General features: G+C 44.7%; 2 protein-coding genes across 2 annotated transcripts in view; both read left to right on the top strand.

The window, feature by feature from the left end:
* Positions 1–21,552, top strand: part of LOC311030709 (thyroid hormone receptor alpha) — a 132,175-nt gene that overhangs the window by 79,191 nt on the left and 31,432 nt on the right. Inside the window, exon 5 of the mRNA XM_084036642.1 lies at positions 20,689–20,915. Coding sequence (XP_083892768.1) covers positions 20,860–20,915 — 56 coding nt within the window. The 5' untranslated portion in view covers positions 20,689–20,859. The remainder of the gene's footprint in view (positions 1–20,688; positions 20,916–21,552) is intronic.
* Positions 2,056–3,858, top strand: LOC311031085 (uncharacterized protein). The gene is made up of 2 exons (XM_084037196.1): positions 2,056–2,662; positions 3,094–3,858. The coding sequence occupies exons 1-2, from the start codon at positions 2,093–2,095 to the stop codon at positions 3,844–3,846; spliced, it is 1,323 nt and encodes a 440-aa protein (XP_083893322.1). The 5' UTR covers positions 2,056–2,092; the 3' UTR covers positions 3,847–3,858.

Raw genomic sequence — 21,552 nt, forward strand, 5'->3', positions numbered from 1 at the left:
GTGCAGCACAAAACGATGGAAGGAGGAAAAATGCGGCGAAGCAATGAAGTGGAATGAGTTATTCAGTCAGTCAGCCTCGTCCTGCTTAGGCAACACACCCGGGTATCACATTATGATTGTTCCTACATATTTCCAGCGGTGGGGTCAATTATGCAGCTGCAGCAGCTTCTGCTGAATGAACAACATCAACAGTGGACGGGGGGGGCGAGGGGGAGCGCTGTCATTCTAACGCATCCACACAAACGGAGAGGAGGCGAGCGGAAGGTCAGCCACGGCAGACTCACATTCTTGGCAGGCGGACGGTTAGAGGGAGCGAGCGAGCGGGGAGGGAGGGAGGGAGGGAGGGAGGGAGGGAGGAGGTGAAGGAGAGGTGGAGGGATGGGAGACTGCAGAGATATGAAGACGGAGGGGAGAGGAAGCTGTAGAGCTTTGATTGGAGAAGGTCAGCCTTGGCTTTTGTCTTTGCTCTCTCCGTGTGAGCTCGTTTGTCCCGCAGAGAACGCCGACGTTCAACTTTCTACCACAGATTGTTGATTGTTTGACCGGTAGGTTTGCAGCGCGGCCTCCAAACATCGCTCACTGTGACAGAAGGACGTCTGTGGTTTGTAACTCTACAGTAACTTCAACACAATCTGGACACCATCTTTGTCCTCAGTAATACTAATATTATGTAAAAAAAAAAATTAAAAAAATGTAAAAATAAGAAGAAATGTCTGTACACTCATCAATGTGTCTCTCCAAGTAAATCAGTTCAAATTAATTCAGCAAAAATGTATTAAAGATAATGAAAACGGCAGATTTCGACATATAAAAGTTTAATCTACTTTAATAATGCGAGCGTTAAAGTGGAGCTGTCTTTTTGTTTTTAAGGCTGTGGGAGGGCTGACCGGGGGCACAGGGAGAGACAGGTGTGAGATCCATGCTGGTGTTGTTAGTTGCCCTTTGATTTGGCCCCTGCGAGGCTACAGGAGCGTGGATGGTGAAACACAGCTCAGGGAGACAATTAGAATAAAAAAGAATAATAATAAAGTTTATTTGTATAGCACATTTAAAACCAAAAGTTTACAAAGTGCTTTGACAGACGGAGCTAAAGCACCGATATACACGTCTTTGTGATCGTGAAATAAATGAAAGGACCTTTAAAGGAAAGTAAAAGGGACAAATTAATAAATAGAAATGAACAGATGATAGGGTCAACAGACATCATGAACAGAAAACCGGTACATACAAGCAGCAGATCCTCACACATAAAGAACCTGAAACAATAAATCAGAATTGTTGCCGTTTTTCCTGCTGTATTGATCAGCCAGTTAATTGGCTGTTAGTTCCAGCTCTGAGGTCAGAGGTCATGCTGCATGAAATACAAAACTGACGTTGCATAATTTTTTTATGCACTTGGAGAGCAAACATAGGAGTCTAGATCTATGAGCCATGTTGTCCCGTGTTTCCAGATGGGTCAGGTGGGTGTAAGCCCCTCCCACTCTGGATAGTATGGGGACATGATGTCACTGTGGAGAGGCTCCGCCGACACACAGAGCAGCTGCTGTACAAAGTATAAAAACGGATCATCATGAAACCTCCACTGTAGCTCTTAATCACCAACACTGGATTAGAATGAAAATGAGCATCATGCAGCAAAATAGAGCTAGTGTGACGCGTACGTCGCCGTGGCGATGCTGAGACAACACACCGCCGGGACTTTACGTACGTTCAAATCTCAGGAAGCTGTGGAGGGACATTCTTCAAAATTGGCATAAACATCTGCTTGATTAGAATTTGGAGGTCAAAGGTCATTCGCTCCGTGCACAATATGGCGACTGCTGACCTCCGGACTTGAGTGTGTGGGCCAGTACTTCCGGTGAAAACTTCCGGTGATTTGACAGCGAGAGCGGGAGACAGCGACCGAGAATTACCAGAGAGATAATTTTTCACAATGACTGTTTTTAGGATTAAAGAGAGGCGACTTGCCTTTCAGAGGGTTAGAGCCTCAGCACTTCATTGTTGTGTGCCGTTATGTACCGTTTCATCACATTACAACAAAGAAGTCAGCTTTCATTCATTCCCAGTTGACGGGGCGGTACGGGCTGAGTGGATGCAGAAGATCCGGAGGGATGACTTCAACCCGACCAAAAACACCCGGGTCTGTAGTCGGCATTTTAAGCAGACTGATTTTAATGTGACTGCCGGGGGGCTGAGGAGGCTGAAGAAGGGAACCGTGCCAGTCTACTTTTCGTGGAATGGGTACAAACTACCTGCGCCCAGACCGAGCATCTGGGAACGGCGTCCGCGGGCCGAGAGTCCCGCCCCAGAGTCAGACTCGGACTCGGAGATGCAGACCGAAATGGCTCCAGATCATGACTACTCTGTAGTCCCTCAAACAGGAACGAGGGCGAGTAATTTGGCCGACGAGAACGAAGCTCTACGTCGCCAGATTAGGGAGCTACAACAGCAGTTGGAAGACCTCCATCTTCGCCAGCGTTTTGGGATAGAGCGCCTGTCAGCATCAGATGAGGACGTGCGCTTTTATACCAGGTTTGCGTCCTACAGGAGTTTCATGGCATTTTGGAGATTAATTGAACCTGCTGTGATCCACAAGATGGTGCGCATAACCAGCGCGAAGACAGCTTCTGCCAACATCAGCACAGTCCATCACCCAACAACGGTAGGTAACAAATGTGGTCAACAACGTTGAAATTTCAGCCATTTTAGGGCCTTGTGCTCACTGCAGACCTCAGACCTGTCACCATATGACTTTGATCAACTTGTGTTTTTATACACTTTATCTGCATATTTGTAAATATAACATCTAATGCAAGTTCACGTGAACAAGTTGATAACACAGTTGACAATTAATTAATCTACTCTATGTGCACACCATAATATTGATAAAATATTGAAGAGGAGAAGTAGAGTGCAAAACCTGACATTTAGCAAATCGGACAGCAAAAAAACAACAAATTTGAGTTTAGTATATGCATTTGTTGCTAAATAAATGGTGGGATCTGTTGACTTTTTGTATTAAATAAAAGAGAAATGTGTATCTATATGTTAGGGTTATGTGTATATAAATATAATGTATCTCAATCTCAACAGAAACTGAGACCCATTGACGAGTTTCTGCTGTTCCTGATGTACCTGTCAGTGGGTTTTCCTCTCAGGGACCTTGCAGAGAGGTTCAGCATTCACCGCACTACTGCAAGTCGGATCATCTCCACATGGACTCATTTCCTGTACTGTCTGCTGGGAAGCAAGCGCCTCTGGATTCCTCCAGAGATAGTGAGAGCTCACCTGCCACCTGAGTTTGCAGCTTTTCCCGATACACAGGTGGTCCTTGATTGTACAGAGATATTCTGTCAGACGCCATCCTCTCTGCTCCTTCAGAGTGAGGTTTTCTCTACATACAAATCCCACACTACATTCAAGGCCATGATTGGCATGGCACCCCACGGTGCTGTCACCTTTGTGTCTGGACTGTACGCAGGCTCAATGAGTGATCGCGAGATCTTCAAGCTGTCTGGGATTGTAAACCTGCTGAAGCCAGGAATGGCGATCATGGTGGACAAAGGGTTTCTTGTGGACAACCTTGCTTCTTGTAAGGTGTACCGGCCTGCCTTTCTCAGCAACAAACAACAAATGAGTCGAGAGGATGTCAGACAGACACAGTCGATTGCACGTCTAAGAGTGCATGTGGAGAGGTGCATAAGGAGAGTGAAAGAGAACAAACTGTTCGACAAGGACATACCACTGTCTATATGCGGGAACATTGATGAATTGTTCAATGTGGCCTGTTTCCTGGTCAACTATCAGAATGGGCCGTTAGTGAAGGCATGGGCAACTCAGCAATGAATTAAAGATCAAAAACCATTCTTTGTGTCATTGTCATTATTACATTAGCTTTGGGTTTTTAATGACTTGAAATGAAAATGAAAACGCACCAGAGATGACATTAGAACATGTAGAATTTAATAAGGAAATATTAAATAATTAATAATTAATATTAAATAAACCTAATATTAGTTCAGGCTTTGTATAGATTTGTAAAGATGAACAACAAAACCAGAACAAGAACATTTATCAACTGATTGAAACAGAACTGATTGAATGAACCATTGATTTTTAAAAGATCAGATCAAGTAATGATAGAAAAAGTAATAATCCCCCCTCTCCCTTATAACCCTAGCGACCTCCGCATCCTTATAAATTCTTTGTACAAGAAGGTCCTCTTCTGCAAAAACCACAAAATCGCACCACTGCATTCCGGTGATAAGCAGTTGGCCTTGCACCTGCCAATAGTAGCTGTGGCCTGGCTTCAGGCGCAAGGCGCCACTCTGCATGTGCAGGTACCCACAGTCTACATAGCTCTTCACGTTGGGGCACTTCACCTCCACCAGCCCGAATGGTGGTGCCTCCGTCGGATCAAAAACGACACCATCTGGAGAGGATCCGAGCCAGGGAGCATCCGGATGGATGACAAATCCTGATGGCCAGTAGTTGACGTTTTTAATGTGGGCATATTCCTGAATAGCTTCTGGCTCCAGTGCCAGCCCCCTCTTCATCAAGGCTGTCTGAACCCCACCTTTGCGGATGCGTTCTGCAAGGTTCTCTGCAGAGCTGTGACCTCGGACATGGCACACCTCCCGGAACCTGGAGGAGGTGAGCCTCATCTTCCTCAGGCTTTGCCACTCTGCGCTGCCACTCTGTTCCCTCGTGGCCATCTCGATGGATCTTGCCATGTCGAAAGTGATGTTAAGCGACATTACATTTAGGTGTTGTTGGTGAGTGCACACAAAGGAACATGTGGTTGGGTCCAGCCTGTGACCATCTAACGGCAGGGGTGGTGGGGGGGGGGGGGGGGGGGGTGCGTCTGGGTGGTGGATGATCATCCTACTCACTGGCAACTCACTACGAAATAGGGCTGCCTTCTTGAACGGTCCCAAAGGCTGAATCGACGAGGGGGACATCACTACTTATGGAGAGTGTGGTAATTAGCGGCGCAAGGTCTGCCGTGAAGTCCTGGTATGCCTCGTCGACCTTCAGGACATCTGGGTCTGGCAAGTCCCCCCGGACTGCTTTGTAGCACTTGCTCCTTTGAAAACAGTTATGTCATAATTAGAAAAAAAGAAACAATATCTCTCGAAACAAAAAGAATCTGACAATGACTGACAGTGAATATTACCTTACACCATCAGCAGCTGTGTACTGTCTTGACTTGGGTTTTGTTGAAATGAAGACCATGTTATTGACTCTGCCTGGTTTCACACCCTATCAAGTAAACAAACAAATAAACAAACAAAACTTAAGGACAGAAGTTGGTTTAGAATTTGGTTTAGAATTTGTGATAAGCCTAAGTTCGTAAGTACTTACCAGTCTTCGTGGTTTATGCCATCGCTGCTCAGTTTCTGTGCAGCTGAGGACAGGCGGTACTGCTTTCAGTTGCAATGTAGAGTACTTCGTGGTCTGATACAGTAGTGCAACACTGTGGTTGCAGAGAGCGGTTCCAGCCACACAGGAGCACTCAGTCACTGCAATTTCACTTGGTGAGCGGTCGTCAAAAGTAATCTATGAATAAAACATGTTTTAGTATTACAATTAGACTAAGTCATTACATGACAACTATAAAAAAAAACACTAAAGGTGAGAGGTGAGAGCAGGCTAACCGTTCAAGCACATAGTAGCGGTATGATTCATTAGGCTACCAGAACAACCAGAACAAATAAGCCTGCCTCACTAATCTTAAAATATTTTCTTGGTATTATAATACAGTTAGAACAACAGTGTTAGTAATGCATTGAACAGGTTAGTATAGCCTAGACTGAGGGTACAAAATCAGCTCTTACCTCACACTGACTAATGTACCCACCATGAATAGGCTTACTTAAACTTATGCTCCAAAGAACGGGAGCAGTAACAACCAGTTTATGGGGTGTCCATGAAAGTATAGTTCAGGTTTAATTCAAATAAACAGACTTAAGTTTTATTATTGTTATTCTGCCTCCACATCACCAACTATAGCCACAAAAATACCCCAGAACCTGACTTGAACTGGTTAAACACATGTGCTCCCCCCTACTCTGAGGTTGTGAGGCTTCTCATGCTTCCTCATGGACCTATGACATACAGCCCTGACGGTCACCCTCCCTGCAGGGTCTTTGTTTGACACTGTGGGAATATAACATCATTCATGTAATGTTAGACAAAACACACTGGACTTCTTTTCAGCTGACACAAACTCAAAATAATGACTGTATTTCCAGCAAGAACACGCGCATCTCTCTCCTCCCTCCATTGTTGTTTGTGTCGCTGCGTGGTGTTACATGTGAGTTGTCCTCATGCTGAAAACGTGACTTGTCGCATACGTGACATCACTCCCCGAGAAGCAAGAAGAAAGCAAAGATATATATTTTTACTAAGGAAAATGGCAAAAATAATAGTAACGCACAGTGACTTTAAGTAACTTTAATCTGATTACTGGTTTGGAAATATTAACGCGTTAGATTAGTTGTTACTGAAAAAAATGGTCAGATTAAATTTCTAGACTACGTAACGCGTTACCGGCATCACTGGAATCAATACATTACAACACGAACCAAAAAGAAATACTCAAACCACTATTAGATATGCCCACCTCTGGGAATCTCATACTAAAACTTACTTGACAGCTGTCTAAACGTAGTGTCCGATAGCAATAGGTTATGTTTTCTCTGCGCCCGATTGAATCGTTTCTTCTGGTTCTGAAAAGTTAGCGCTTTTTCAGGGTGCTGCGTTTTTGTTTTGGTCGTATGCACCTCAACTATAAAATGTTAAACGTTAAAAACAATTGATAATTCTACAAATCTAAAATCTCTACAGGACAACTGACCTAAATGTTAGCTACATAGCTACTGCTAGCTAGTTAGCGATACCACAATGTGAATGTGTTTTGCTGTCAATTTCAAACTTACCTTCATAGTTGTCAATAAAACTTGAAAGGTACATCTTGTACCCCTTTTCCCGTTTACTCCGGGGGGCAGAGCATCCCTTTCGGACGAGTCTGTGGACGTCTGATATGGTTAGCTTGGGCAGGTCTTGCAGACATCTGGTGTAAAACATCGCCATCCTACCGGAAGTACAGACGCACACACTCGAGAGAGCGGAAGTAGAACGGAAGTAGAGTCTTGCACCGAGCGAATTTTGTTTTGCAGGATAAAATGATGAAGTGAGGACATTTTGAAGGAACTGGTTGGTCCAGTCGTACATGGAACACACACACAGGAACAAATCTCTTTTAAAACACTGATCTGGAAGCCCCCATCATCCATCCTCGTGTTCTATTGGCTGAGTAGCTGAGCTATTAAAGGAAGGCTTGGCTGCGTGGGCTGTGTTCACTCTGTCTCACTCTGATGGTTGGGAGTGCCGACTGCACATTTAGGTTGTCGTGGTCGGCCACTTAAGGAGGGATGAAGCCTCATCTAAGCTGCTGCTCTTCTGTCTCAGGAAGGCAGGCTGCTGGGAGACCTGAATGAATCCAAACAGGATCTCCACACCACTGCTACCAGTGTGTGACGTTCTCTCTCCCAGTACAGAGGTCACGTCTTCATTCAGAAGCACCACTTTCCAAGGAAACACTTCACATTTGGTCTTGTGCACAGATTGAAAGTCCTATACCATGATCTTCCTCTGCCGATGGAGTTGTAGATGTACTCATTTCTATTTAACATCTTGTTCCTGTCTGCTTAAATGTTGAGATCCGAAGTTCACTCTTGAATACACATTTTTGATAATAATAGTTGATTAGAGTCATTTAAGACATAAGTTGACGTTTCTTTGTTACATCAACTTTTGATTTGGCAGTCATTTAAAATGTACATAAAATATTTGGATTGAAATACACTTAAAGCGAGGGTTGTAACTACGGTACTTTGCGTTCTGGATGACCGTCAAATGTTACATGACAGCATTAAAATGTCTGGAAATAGCCGAATCTCTGACCGTGCAATATCCTTTTCTGCGATATATATTTCTTTATGAAAACTTTTTTACAAGTAATTGTGTACATCTTTAAGTTAAATGCGTCAATTTGATGCCCGTTGAGAGCATTATAAGAAGACTAGGTCTATAAACACTTTTGTGCTCTAGTAAAAATGTATTCATAAAGTCACTGGTTTTGTAGATATGGAAGCAAAAAATAGTCTCACCCACAAAGCAAGTTAACGAGACGGGTTTGGTGGGTCGCCAACATCGCCGCAGGCCCCTCCCACTCTGAAAGAAGTCTGCGCTGGGAGCCCCGTTCCTCCCTCAGGGAGAGAGAGGGTGGAGTGAGTACTAAGGAAGCAGCGAGGTCGAGGCGAGGTCAAGGCGAGGTCAAGGCCAGGTCGAGGCCAGGTCGAGGCAAGGGCTGCAGTAAAGCTCACAGTCGGATCTGCGAGCCACCTTGACCCGGGCCTTTCCAAGCTGACCTGATATAGCCGTGAGCTGATATAGAGTCTCCGCCCACACAGAGCAGCCGGGGTAAATATAAATATATATATATCTATACACTCAACAAAAATATAAACGCAACACTTTTGTTTTTGCTCCCATTTTTCATGAGATGGACTTAAAGATCTAAAATTCATTCCAGATACACAATATTACCATTTCTCTCAAACATTGTTCACAAATCAGTCTAAATGTGTGATAGTGAGCACTTCTGCTTTGCTGAGATAATCCATCCCACCTCACAGGTGTGCCACATCAAGATGCTGATCTGACATCATGATTAGTGCACAGGTGTACCTTATACTGCCCACAATAAAAGGCCACTCTGAAATGTGCAGTTTTGTCTCACAGCAAAATGCCACAGATGCCACAAGCATTGAGGGAGCGTGCAATTGGCATGCTGACAGCAGGATATGTTGCTCGTGCATTGAATGTTCATTTCTCCACCATAAGCCGTCTCCAAAGGCGTTTCAGAGAATATGGCAGTACATCCAACCGGCCTCACAACCGCAGACCACGTGTAACCACACCAGCCCAGGACCTCCACATCCAGCAGGTTCACCTCCAAGATCGTCTGAGACCAGCCACTCAGACAGCTGCTGAAACAATTGGTTTGCATAACCAAACAATTTCTGCACAAACTGTCAGAAACCGTCTCAGGGAAGCTCAACTGCATGCTCGTCGTCCTCATCGGGGTCTTGACCTGACTCCAGCTCGTCGCCGTAACAGACTTGAGTGGGCAAATGCTCACATTCGATGGCGTCTGGCACGTTGGAGAGGTGTTCTCTTCACGGATGAATCTCGGTTTACATTGTTCAGGGCAGATGGCAGACAGCGTGTGTGGCGTCGTGTGGGTGAGCGCTTTGCTGATGTCAATGTTGTGGATCGAGTGGCCCATGGTGGTGGTGGGGTTATGGTATGGGCAGGCATCTGTTATGGATGAAGAACACAGGTGCATTTTATTGATGGCATTTTGAATGCACAGAGATACCGTGATGAGATCCTGAGGCCCATTGTTGTGCCATACATCCATGAACATCACCTCATGTTTCAGCAAGATAATGCACGGCCCCATGTTGCAAGGATCTGTACACAATTCTTGGAAGCTGAAAATGTCCCAGTTCTTGCATGGCCAGCATACTCACCGGACATGTCACCCATTGAGCATGTTTGGGATGTGCTTGACCGGCGTATACGACAGCATGTACCAGTTTCCACTAATATCCAGCAACTTCGCACAGCCATTGAAGAGGAGTGGACCAACATTCCACAGGCCGCAATTGACAATCTGATAAACTCTATGCGAAGAAGATGTGTTGCACTGCACGAGGCAAATGGTGGTCACACCAGATACTGACTGGTTCTGAGTCCCCAGACCCCCAATAAAGCAAAAAAATGCACATTTCAGGGTGGCCTTTTATTGTGGACAGTCTAAGGCACACCTGTGCACTAATCATGATGTCAGATCAGCATCTTGATGTGGCACACCTGTGAGGTGGGATGGATTATCTCAGCAAAGCAGAAGTGCTCACTATCACACATTTAGACTGATTTGTGAACAATGTTTGAGAGAAATGGTAATATTGTGTATCTGGAATGAATTTTAGATCTTTAAGTCCATCTCATGAAAAATGGGAGCAAAAACAAAAGTGTTGCGTTTATATTTTTGTTGAGTATATATATATATATAGTTCATCATGAGTTTTCCTTTCAATTCAGCAGTAAAATGAAACAACATACCATATATGGACAGCAGGAGTGTTGAGTTAGTGGGCGTGGTCTAGCTGTGAATACCCGCTCACACACTCAGCTTGATTAAAATATTGTGCGTCATCGACATTTCCACGTGGCATTCCTCTGTTTTCCATAACTTCAGCTGAAAGCAAAAGCCTGAATCACTGCCTCAAACACTTCTTTCCCATTTCTTCCCATAATGTTGTCTACATAAGTGCGGGATGCGGTCACCACACTTAACAAGTGCGTCGTTTACTCCCTTGCAGCCGGCGTGAAGCCACGGCAACACAATCTGTAGTTCTTTTCATTCCTTATTCATGAATCCGCTTTATTCCTGCGTCTTACAGAAATGCATTTAAATCACATTTCACTGCCGCATAATGTCACATTTTCCATACGCAGGCTCCTCTCTCCTCCACCCATCAGCTGTCACCCACGCACTCACTTTAAAATACTATTTGTCATTAGTCTAGACAGAACAAAGACGGGGGAGGGGGGGGGGCTCAGCTTGACAGGAGGAAGATACAGAACGGCCTTTAATGCAGAGAAGAAGGGAGAAGTTTTCACAGAGCCGGAGAGATAATCTGTGAGAGGACCACATTCACACACACTCACACACACACACACACTCACACACACTCACACAAGGATGGTGTGCACACGTTTGTGTGCAGGCAGACACCCACAGACACACAGTCACATAAATGCACTTATATATGCATGCTTGCTGAGAAAAGTGCACACCGCACGCACACACACGCACACACTCTCTCTCAGCAGTCGGTAATTACAGTCGCTGGCAGAGAAACGGCAGCCATACATAGTCAATGAGAGCGGGGAAAACAATGAACACACAGAGCAGATGATTGCTGTAAATAAAGGAATGGAGCGGAGGAGGATACTGGCACAGAGTGAAACGGGGGATTGGAAAGAACAAGGGTGAAAATAAGAGGGAAGAGAAACCAAAAGAGAAAAAAGCAGGCAGGGGAGGGGGGGGGGGGGGGGGGGGGTGACTTGAGGAGGGACTGGCATGGAATAAGTTTCCCCGTTTTTCCATTTGTGCGTCCGTTGGAAATGTACATAAGTAAAATTTAGACTAAATGCTTGGCCACATGCAGGGAGCAGCTTGGCAGGAGGAGACGCTGCCTTAAAGAAAATGTCAGAGGGACGGTGGTAATTCCATCAGGTGAGCGGAGAGCTGAGGGGAGGAAATAAAAAGGTTGACATCGGTAATAAGTCCAGAATGACATTCAAACACTCGCCTGCGTCTGGTCTCCGTCTGGGCCGTCTGGGTCTGGGCTTCACACCAGTCCATCATGGATGATCCCATTAATACATTCACATCTCGTGTCATCATCACCAGAGCTGGACTCGATGTGCAGAGTCAGCAGAGTGTACATAAATGCATGCCGGGACTCGGTCTCGGGCAACGTTGCACTTCCATAGAAACTTAGTTTGATACTTGAAAACTGCTGTTTAACCTCCACAGGTTTGTTGGCTGCAGAATAAGAATAAGTGAACAGAACGTTCAGAAGACCACCTTATGAAGTTGTTGCAGTTGTGTAAGAACACATTGAGAGAAAGTCATGTTTCTGTGCACCTGATGAATGAATGAATGTGTGTTTCCATCCACTGATACGATCGTATGTGTGAGGGCTGGTCCACCGGACTCCTTCCATCCGTCATTGCACTTTTTTCACAATTAAGTATACATTTTCATATTCTAATATGTTTCTTTTCTACTGATTGAATAAATACTGTATATTTCTATTTAGACATTGCATGCATGCTAGCATTGTTATTGTGACTAGGGTCGTATCATGGCCGTGGTTAGCATGCTGAGGTTAGCGTTTAGCTCCGGGCACCATCGAGGTCAGCATGACTATAGACTCTTATCTTGGGATCCGGCCCGCCGCCGCACCCAAACAGGCTCAAACAAATAATGCCAAGTCCTCCGGTGTACTGTGTGACCCAGGTCTGGTTAGATAAACAGGCTCCGACTTCACAACAGTCATTAACTCATTTGCAGTGATAAAATCATCTTAGCCCAGAACATCCTAATCTTTTTACCCTGGCTTGGCCCGCTAAGCCCCGCCTCCAGCCCGCCGTAGCCTGCCGATCCGTCAGATTCCACCTCCAGATATTGTGCAGCAGCTGATGCCGTTCCGACACGACATCTTCTGCCAAGATACACATCAGCTAATATGTACTGTATGCTGTGAGTACACTGTCATGGATTATGCTGAAGCCAGACATGTTGAACATGCACCCGGTGAACTGTAAACATCCAAATGTCAGCTGTTCCAACGCTAGCCCCCGTCAGCATCAGATATGTACAGTGTGTGGAGAGGCAGCTGCAAACACCAACCTTACCTGGGGTCTTTGACTTTGGACTTGCATGGTTTAATGCTAGGGTTGGTAATGTGGTAAAACCTGCAAATGTACGTTACATTTTTTAAGTGATCTAACAGAAAAAACCAGCCCGGTGTTGCCAACTCCAATAAAAGTAGCCAGCAGCTCCAGCTATTGCGGGAACACATGAAACTAAACACGGCTACCGCTAGCACGCACAACTGACCACTCAGGTTGTGGCTAGCAGGTTAGCAGGTTGTGGTCGGCGCCAGAGTGCGAGCAGATTGGCCAACTATTGACTCAGCTATGCACGAGATATCACAGTGAGCGGCTCTTCGGCCGCCAGCGAAGAGTCTGTCGCTAGCAAAAGTCCTGCTCATAACGGAGCTAACGGCTAACGTAGGTTGCATTGAGTCACACTGTGGTGCGTTCAAAGGTGACCTTGTAAGATTTAGGGGTTTTCTTTAGAGAAAATCGAGTAAATACAGTTTGAAAGAAACGTTTTCACAGCAATCTAAACTAGATATTAAAGATGGAGGTATATTCTTAACACAGCTTCTAATATTTCAATAAAAGTATGATAATTATTTGCAAAAGTATTGCATAATTTTTTTTCTCCATTTGTTGAAATCCCTGTTGATTTTCTTTCTTTTAATCGATGAGTAAAAACATCTCAGCTACTTGCCAGCAGGTCAGTGAACGGGCTCAGATGTCACGCCGTGGCCACGTAGACGCTGTGCTGCAGCTTTAAAGTGTAAGTTTGGCGGAAATTGAAAATAAAGCTATTTTCTGAATGAAAATACATCAACTTAGCCGTGGAGGAAGTAATTTTCGCTCATCACGCAGTTCAGAGCTAGCACGGGCGGGAGCTAGAGTCCAAAATCGCAAACAGTGGGTTAGCATGGGGCCTACAGCCACACGCTTTCAAAATCGCATTTTTAAACCACTAACATTGCTCAAAACAGCGCCAAACCTCGTCAGCAGCTTGCTCTGGGTGTCTACACATAAAACGAAGCACCAACAACTCAGTTCATGAACCCGAAGTTTATAACAGAAGACAGTTAAGAACACTCACCAATTCTACCCCTGCCAGCTCCTCGCGAAGGATAGTCCGTAAGTGTCGATTACCGAACGCAATGCAAAACGAGGGAGACCACTGAAGATTTCGCCCAGAATAAAACGAGTATAGTTTTAAATTAGTGGCAGTTTGGCCAAATATAAGTTAATAACAGTGGGTAAAACGTCGACACCCAGAGCAAGCTGCTGACGAGGTTTGGCGCTGTTTTGAGCAATGTTAGTGGTTTAAAAATGCGATTTTGAAAGCGTGTGGCTGTAGGCCCCATGCTAACCCACTGTTTGCGATTTTGGACTCTAGCTCCCGCCCGTGCTAGCTCTGAACTGCGTGATGAGCGAAAATTACTTCCTCCACGGCTTAGTTGATGTATTTTCATTCAGAAAATAGCTTTATTTTCAATTTCCGCCAAACTTACACTTTAAATCATATCACAGGGATTCTCTCATTAGCGGCCAAATGTAAATCTGAACATAAAGCAATGTTCGGACTTCAGCGGGAACAGAGCTAAGGGAGATCCTGCGATAGGACGAAAGGCTTCGGGGGATCAACGTAATGGGCCTTGACGTGAGATTGTTTTGCAAATTGATGCACATGGTAGATACTTTGATTTATTTTCCTGTACATCAAAAAAGTCCTGTGAAGGAAAACCAGACTTTTTTCATTAACAATGGAAGGAGCTCCAGTTAGATGTCATATACATGATAGATATCTTTCATTTCTCCTGTTGGGCTGCTACACCTCCTTTTTGCCTGTGCTGACTATTTTTATTCCTGCTGATTTTGCTGGAGTGATTACAGAGAAAGGGTGAGTGAGATAGTGGAAGAGAGGTGATCTGGAGGAAACGGGGGAGAGAGGGAGGGAAAACAGAGCTTTGATCACGCTGTGCTGCTGCTTCTTTCCATCTAATCAGCTTGGACGCTGTCCAAGACCTCGCCGAGACGAGGTGTGTGTGTGTGTGTGTGTGTGTGTGTGTGTGTGTGTGTGTGTGTGTGTGTGTGTGTGTGTGTGTGTGTGTGTGAAGGCGTGACTTTGCGTTTGGAAGAATATGTTGGGACAATATGTTTCATAAACACTGAGGTATGTATGTGTGTTTGATGGTAGACAGCCAGTGTGTGTGTGTGTGTGTGTGTGTGTTGTAATACCCGTGTATGATCTCTTTAATTGCCAAGCCCTGTTTCCAGACTGGTACAGTGTGTACACAGTGGACTGTACATACTGATCTGTCTGTAGTTAATGCACTTTACATTGATCTGTGTGCCGTCCCCGACCCACGCTCCATATGGTGACTTTTTATTATTTTTATTTTTTTTTGCAATTCCTTTCCCCACTTTTTTAACCCATTTTCTTTTCTTTTCATTTTTTTTTAAATCATAGCAGTTGCAAAGTGGCTTTTTAAACACTTCACAAATGAATTGTATGAATGTTTTGGAATATAGAACTCTTATCACTCACCAGTGTGTTGCAACATGAACACAGTGTCATTGTTAAGGTGTGATTGGAGGCTGGGGACATGAACTTGAGCTGAGGGGTGAGAACCAGGCGGCAACCTCAGGTTCAGCAACGTGTCTTATAGTTGCATTCTCTCTACTGGCAAGCAGGTGGCGACTCCTATCTGAAGTCTATGAGAAAATGTTTGTAAACATGAGTTTATGGTCTCAATCTCTAGTTTCAAGTCTTCTTCAATCCAGCATGATGTTCATTTAGTACATTATGGTCCATTTAGAGTCCACCAGACCAGAAAGCAGGGGATGCTTTAGGGGGCGGGGCTACCTGGTTGTAGGTCGCTAAGATGGCCTCACTACCTTCGCTAATGATACAATTAGCTGCTAAGATGACTTTAACCCTTAGCTGGGAAGTTGACCTTGAATCATGAAGCTAACTTTGTTAACAGCTTTACACCAGAATCCACATGGATCCAGATCCAGTAAGGGTGTCGCTCTGCTGCTTGTGTTCATCAGATCCACCCGTCGCTCCTCTGCTCTCCAAATATGGTCACTTCCTTCACTGGTTGCATGAATCCATGATGGCGACGGCCAAAAATGCAGCACTTGAGGCTTCGAAACCGTAGTCCACAAACCAGTGGGGGACATCACCATGACGATGTCCACTTTTACAGTCTGTGGATGCTAGAGGGTTACAGCAGACAGCGCTAGAGATAACGGGATGGTGTCTGTGTGGCCTAATGGTGGCGGATATAACAATAGAATGTGTTCAAATCATCTGTTTATGGTGTTTTATTAATAATGTTTTCAATAGTTCGCTACATTATTAAAATAAAAGAGAGTATGGAGGTCATTTTCACCACAACCGTTCAGCCGATGGACCACACCTTGGCGAGCTAATGCTCGGGAAGAAGCAATCAGGCGTTTTGAACTGGCTCTGTGCCTCTTTTTGGAACACGCAGCGTATTAATGATGTCAAAGCATTCAACACTCTTACATAACTGTTCTGTAATCAGTCATCATAGTTCTGTTTGACATCTTCCTGCACTCCAAACTCCACCTCGGCCACCAAGCAGCATGTGTCCCAGTCAAATGGTAAACTTCCTCTGAGCATAATTAGCTTCTGAGAATTAGGACGACTGCGTGTTCCTTCGATTCGGAGGATAATTATCTTCTTAGTTTCGGAGCTACAATTGGCATCATTATGGGGTTTTGGGATATAAACAGGAAGTATAATGTTATAGCCGGAGGCTACAACTTGAGCCCTGTTTTTCCTTTATGACTATATTTGTCTTGATCGCAAATTGGTAGTAGCAGAAGTCTGTTTGTCTAATCAGCAGTTCCTTGTTGCAGTGCAGCCGTGGGTGTATACAGGCAGGACACCAGATTAATCAGCTGATCTGAAAACAGCTGAGAGACAATAAAATGGCCCAGAAGCCTCCAATCAATCTGAAATATGAAGTCTGCTGGTGATGGATGTGTGTGCAGGTCCATCTGATCTCTTACACTCTGGTGCCTTCTACTGGTCGATCTGCAGAAATGGAGCTCAGCTCTGTTTGTTGTCACTAGGTTTTCTTCCTTTCTTTTTATCAACAAGTCTCATTAAAAGACCCGAAACAGACCAATGAAATTGAAATCAATCAATACAGAGACAAAGAAAGGAATTAACCGTTTTTTTAGTTTTTTTTATTGTAGCCAATCATCGTTTTAGATTTTAGCAAAGACACCATATTCTCTGGCGTCATCCTCTCACATGTGAAGAACGGTCAATATTCTCTCATTTTCTATAATTAACTGACTTGTGTACCTTAATCATAGATGAATTCATAAAATAATCATTAGGATTATCAAGAATAATAATCACTATTAGCAGCAAAAATGAACTTTGACTCACCTCAAGCTTCAACGTTGGTGAAGGATCATTTACCTGCAATTATGTTGTTATGAAATGAGCTGTTAATGACATATGAATGATGGAAAGAAGTTGGTTTCAAACTATTTATGTGGAGCACAAAATCATTTCATACAAATGATCAGGAGCTTTTGTTTACTCGTAAGAAGGAGCTTGTGAAAATAGAAACTGTGTTCTATTCTATTCTATTCTACCTTTGAAAAGTGACCTTTCTGTAATGGTTCATTTTGAAAGCAGCAACAAATGGGGATTAAAATTAATCATAATATCATGTCATATTACGTAGAATTGAACCATATAGATGGGCCTCTCGATGCCTGTACCTGATCCAGGATCTGTGCATCGCTAGCCTAACAGCAGGAGGACTCCTCCCAACGCTGCGTGTGAACTGTCACAGTGTGACCAACACACATGTAGTTGTGTAAGCACCCTCTCACACACACACACACACACACATTTGTGCTGAACGATGTGAGCACAGTGACATCACAGTCTGCAGGAAGCAGGTCAGCTTAGGTCACATGTCGTGTACATCCACACCCCCGGTGTTGTGGTGACTCTGGTGCCCTCATCTGGCACGCTCTGCTCCTTGCAGTTTCATCGGTCGAATCTGTGTTATTAGTCATGTTGACAGTAGCAGACACGTTTAAAGGTCCCTCCTGACACAACATATGGTAAACTGTGTTCATACTGTAATCTCTGGCGAGCGTCCACGGCGTTCGCAGGATAATCCACTCTGAACTCTCAGCAGCACGACACTGTTAATGATGATGAATCACAAGAAGGAGAGCATCCTTCTCTCAGAACGTCGGAGCGTTACTAGAGAACGCCGTCGAGTGTTTGGCCCCGAGGAAGCTCCGGCTGCAGCTTCGGTTTGATTTGATGTGATCACGGCGAGATCGTGCTCGTGTGGGCCCGTGCGGACGGTGAGCTCCAGGCTGCAGAGCGACGGGTGGCGTTACGCTTCCTCTGTACAGTTGCTTGATATATGAATAAAACAGGAGGCAGGAGATCAGCACACGTTGTCATAATTCATCATGAGGGAGCCTTAAATGTCTAACATTCTCCATGCCACAGTTAATAGTTGAGACATTTTATTTCACCTCAGGGTGGCGCCAGAGGGAAAGTGGCGAGCTCCTGAGATATCGTGTTCGACCGATCGACTGAACGAGCCAAAACGTTTTAACAATGAAATGATTTTCTTTTTTGCTCAGAAAGCTTCTTGAGTTCATTTTTATTGGCCCACAAAGCTTGAAAGCAACCGTTGTTTTTCATGGAGAGAATTTCTTTTCCATCTCACATGTATGTTTTTGTATCGTATCATTCTTCTCATTCTTTTAGGCCCACACTCTTTCTATTTTAATGAGGCTACAAAATTGGACCATAGACTGATTTTTATTAGCCATTAAAGAACATACAATGTGTTGAAAGCACTGGCTTCTGGCAGAGAAACATAGTAATGGTGATCACTTTACTCATAAAGGGAGAATCAAAGCTGGTATACGTGAAGATGGCGGAGTGCAAGTTACCCTGAATTCCTTTCAGAGGACTTGTAAGTAGCTTATGGTAAATTAGATTTGCTGGAGTCTGTTTCCTCTAATAGATGGAGGATTGAGGGGTGAACACAGAGGCTGCATTGTGAAAGCACACCAGCGTCTTTGAAGTTGGAAATTGAAGAATAAACCGAGATAAAAGGTCTGACCTCTGAGTGTTGTACCTTTTAGGTTGCGGATGATTTGATTTTTTGCTATTTTGGGAAGAGTTCTGAGTGCGATGCCCCCGCTTCTCGGTACAAAACTCCTTCAAAATATTGTCAAGACGATACGTCCTTTAATCAATGAAAAAAGTGCTCAATTGGATTTGTTACAACTAAACATTCAAAGACACTGGGGGCCTTTATCCTCCTCAAATATTGAGTTATGACTTTCTTTCTTTGTCGTCCTGAGCTGATACGTTCGGATGATGAAGAACAACTATCCACTTTTAATACAGAAATACACGTAAGGAATACATAAACAGTACTAAAATACATATCATAAAGAAATAAGTGATGGTAATGTATCAGGCCATGAATACTGTTAATATATATACAAATAATATATATATTCTTTTTTAAATTGGTGACAGTCATTCAAGATTACCTTACTTGATTAACGTGATTATCAAAATCCAATACTTCGGTTTACAAACAAATACCTGCAAAACAAAGTAAACGTACCGCTGCAGACAAACAAATACAGTTGTACAGCATGAAGGTCACTGATCAGTTGTAATGTGATTACTCTTCATATTAATAACAGACTTCACCTGATCATGAACACAACAAGCCTTCATGTCTCTGGTAACGTGGAGTCAGTTCTGAGCTGCTGGGTGGAAACCATCGTTTTAAGAACATTAAGCTTAAACGTTCATGAGAGGACGATCACCGACGTGTTACATCTCTGAACCACACAGGAGTCACTCATCCACTCCTCACTCATCCACTCCTCACTCATCCACTCCTCACTCATCCACTCCTCACTCATCCACTCCTCACTCATCCACTTCTCACTCATCCACTCCTCACTCATCCACTCCTCACTCATCCACTCCTCACTCATCCACTTCTCACTCATCCACTCCTCACTCATCCACTCCTCACTCATCCACTCCTCACTCATCCACTTCTCACTCATCCACTCCTCACTCATCCACTCCTCACTCATCCACTCCTCACTCATCCACTTCTCACTCATCCACTCCTCACTCATCCACTTCTCACTCATCCACTCCTCACTCATCCACTCCTCACTCATCCACTTCTCACTCATTCACTCCTCACTCATCCACTCCTCACTCATCCACTTCTCACTCATCCACTCCTCACTCATCCACTCCTCACTCATTCACTCCTCACTCATCCACTCCTCACTCATCCACTCCTCACTCATTCACTTCTCACTCATCCACTTCTCACTCATTCACTCCTCACTCATCCACTCCTCACTCATCCACTTCTCACTCATCCACTCCTCACTCATCCACTCCTCACTCATCCACTTCTCACTCATTCACTCCTCACTCATCCACTTCTCACTCATTCACTCCGAGCTCCTCCCCCTGGACTTTGTGCACTTTGAAATCCCTTAGATCACGCCACCTTTGAAACGCGGGTCCGATGTTGACTCTGGTTTTATCACGGGCACCGTCGCCATCTTTCTTTTTTTCCTTCTTTTCCACCGGTGTTTTCTTTTCCTTGGTTGTTTTTAACGAGGAATTGGAAGCTTGTTGCTACTTCCCTCCACCTCCCCCCTGTGATAGTGGAACGGCCGAGGGGGGAGGGGCTCTGTGTGTGCACGAACACAGCCCTGCGTGCTGATTGGACAGGATGATCCGGGCGCTGTCGATTTTTTGCAAAACAAACAACAGGCTCTACGTGCACGTAGAGGCGTGTTTTTTCTGGAACCGGATGATTTATGTTGTTCTATCAGAGCATAGTGTCGGCTTCGGTGAATATGATCAAAAAAATGTTACCGACTGGGACTTTAAGGTAAAAAATAAAAGCCAAACATTTCCTGGTTGTGACTGATCCATCTATATCTCAAAACATTTCCCTATACGTACATGGCATATTTACATCGTGGGTAAAGACTGCACCTATAATGTTGTAATATCTTATTAATAATAATAATAATTGTGATGGTTTCCTGACTGTACTTCTATCTCTGCCCCTCCAGCTCTCTCACGCTTCCACTGATGTCCCGTCCCCCGCTCCTCCCAGCCAACCGCCGCACAGCTCCTCAGATGGCTTTCTGTTGAAGGGGCCGCCGGCGAATGCTCAGCAGGCTGGCGAGGTCGAGGTCCGCCTCATTGTCCTGTGATTGGCTGCTGGACGGGGCCGAGGATACATGGAGCCAATGTCCAACAAGCAGGATAGCAACTCATCAGAGGGAGATGAGAAAGGGTGAGACGGATTGTGTGTGTGTGTGTGTGTGTGTGTGTGTGTGTGTGTGTGTGTGTGTGTGTGTGTGTGTGTGTGTGTGTGTGTTGACCGAATCTGATGGATTGTATGTCTGCGTGGGGTCCGTCAGCTTTGATGCAAACATGAAAGGAAAGCAGAGATTAGCGGCGGGTCTGACACATGAAATAGTACCTGCAGGCAACAATACAAGTTCACATCATTTGAGTCCAAGTTCACATTATTTGAGTCCTCACACACACCCGGATCTAGATGTTGCATATATATCTATAGATATACATACATACATATACATACATAGACATAGATGGAGAAGGAATGATCTGGATCAGGTGAAGCACATGAGCGTGTGCGGGGCGTGAGCTGCATGAATAGATAAAGACTCAGTGTTTGAGTGTGTTTTTGGAGTGCTGAACGGGAGAACACTCTGTCACGCTGCCATCTGTGCTCTCTCCGTTTTCCCCGCACGTGCAGTCACACACACACACACACACATGCCGCCCTCTACCCGCTTCATCACATCAATTCAGCGAGACACAGAGATTCACAGAGAGCGGGTTCAGAGTCGACAGAGACGAGTTGGGGTTCCAGTCCCCCCCCACCAGTTCCCCACCCAGGGAAA

The sequence above is a fragment of the Eutrigla gurnardus genome (genome assembly GCF_963514095.1).
Source record: "Eutrigla gurnardus genome assembly, chromosome: 20".
NCBI classification, from domain to species: domain Eukaryota; kingdom Metazoa; phylum Chordata; class Actinopteri; order Perciformes; family Triglidae; genus Eutrigla; species Eutrigla gurnardus.

Coding starts and splice junctions, on each gene's coding strand:
- LOC311031085 (XM_084037196.1), top strand. CDS start 2,093: ATGCAGAAGATCCGGAGGGATGACTTCAACCCGACCAAAAACACCCGG. Junction 2,663..3,093: donor CAGTCCATCACCCAACAACG/GTAGGTAACAAA, acceptor CAATCTCAACAG/AAACTGAGACCCATTGACGA.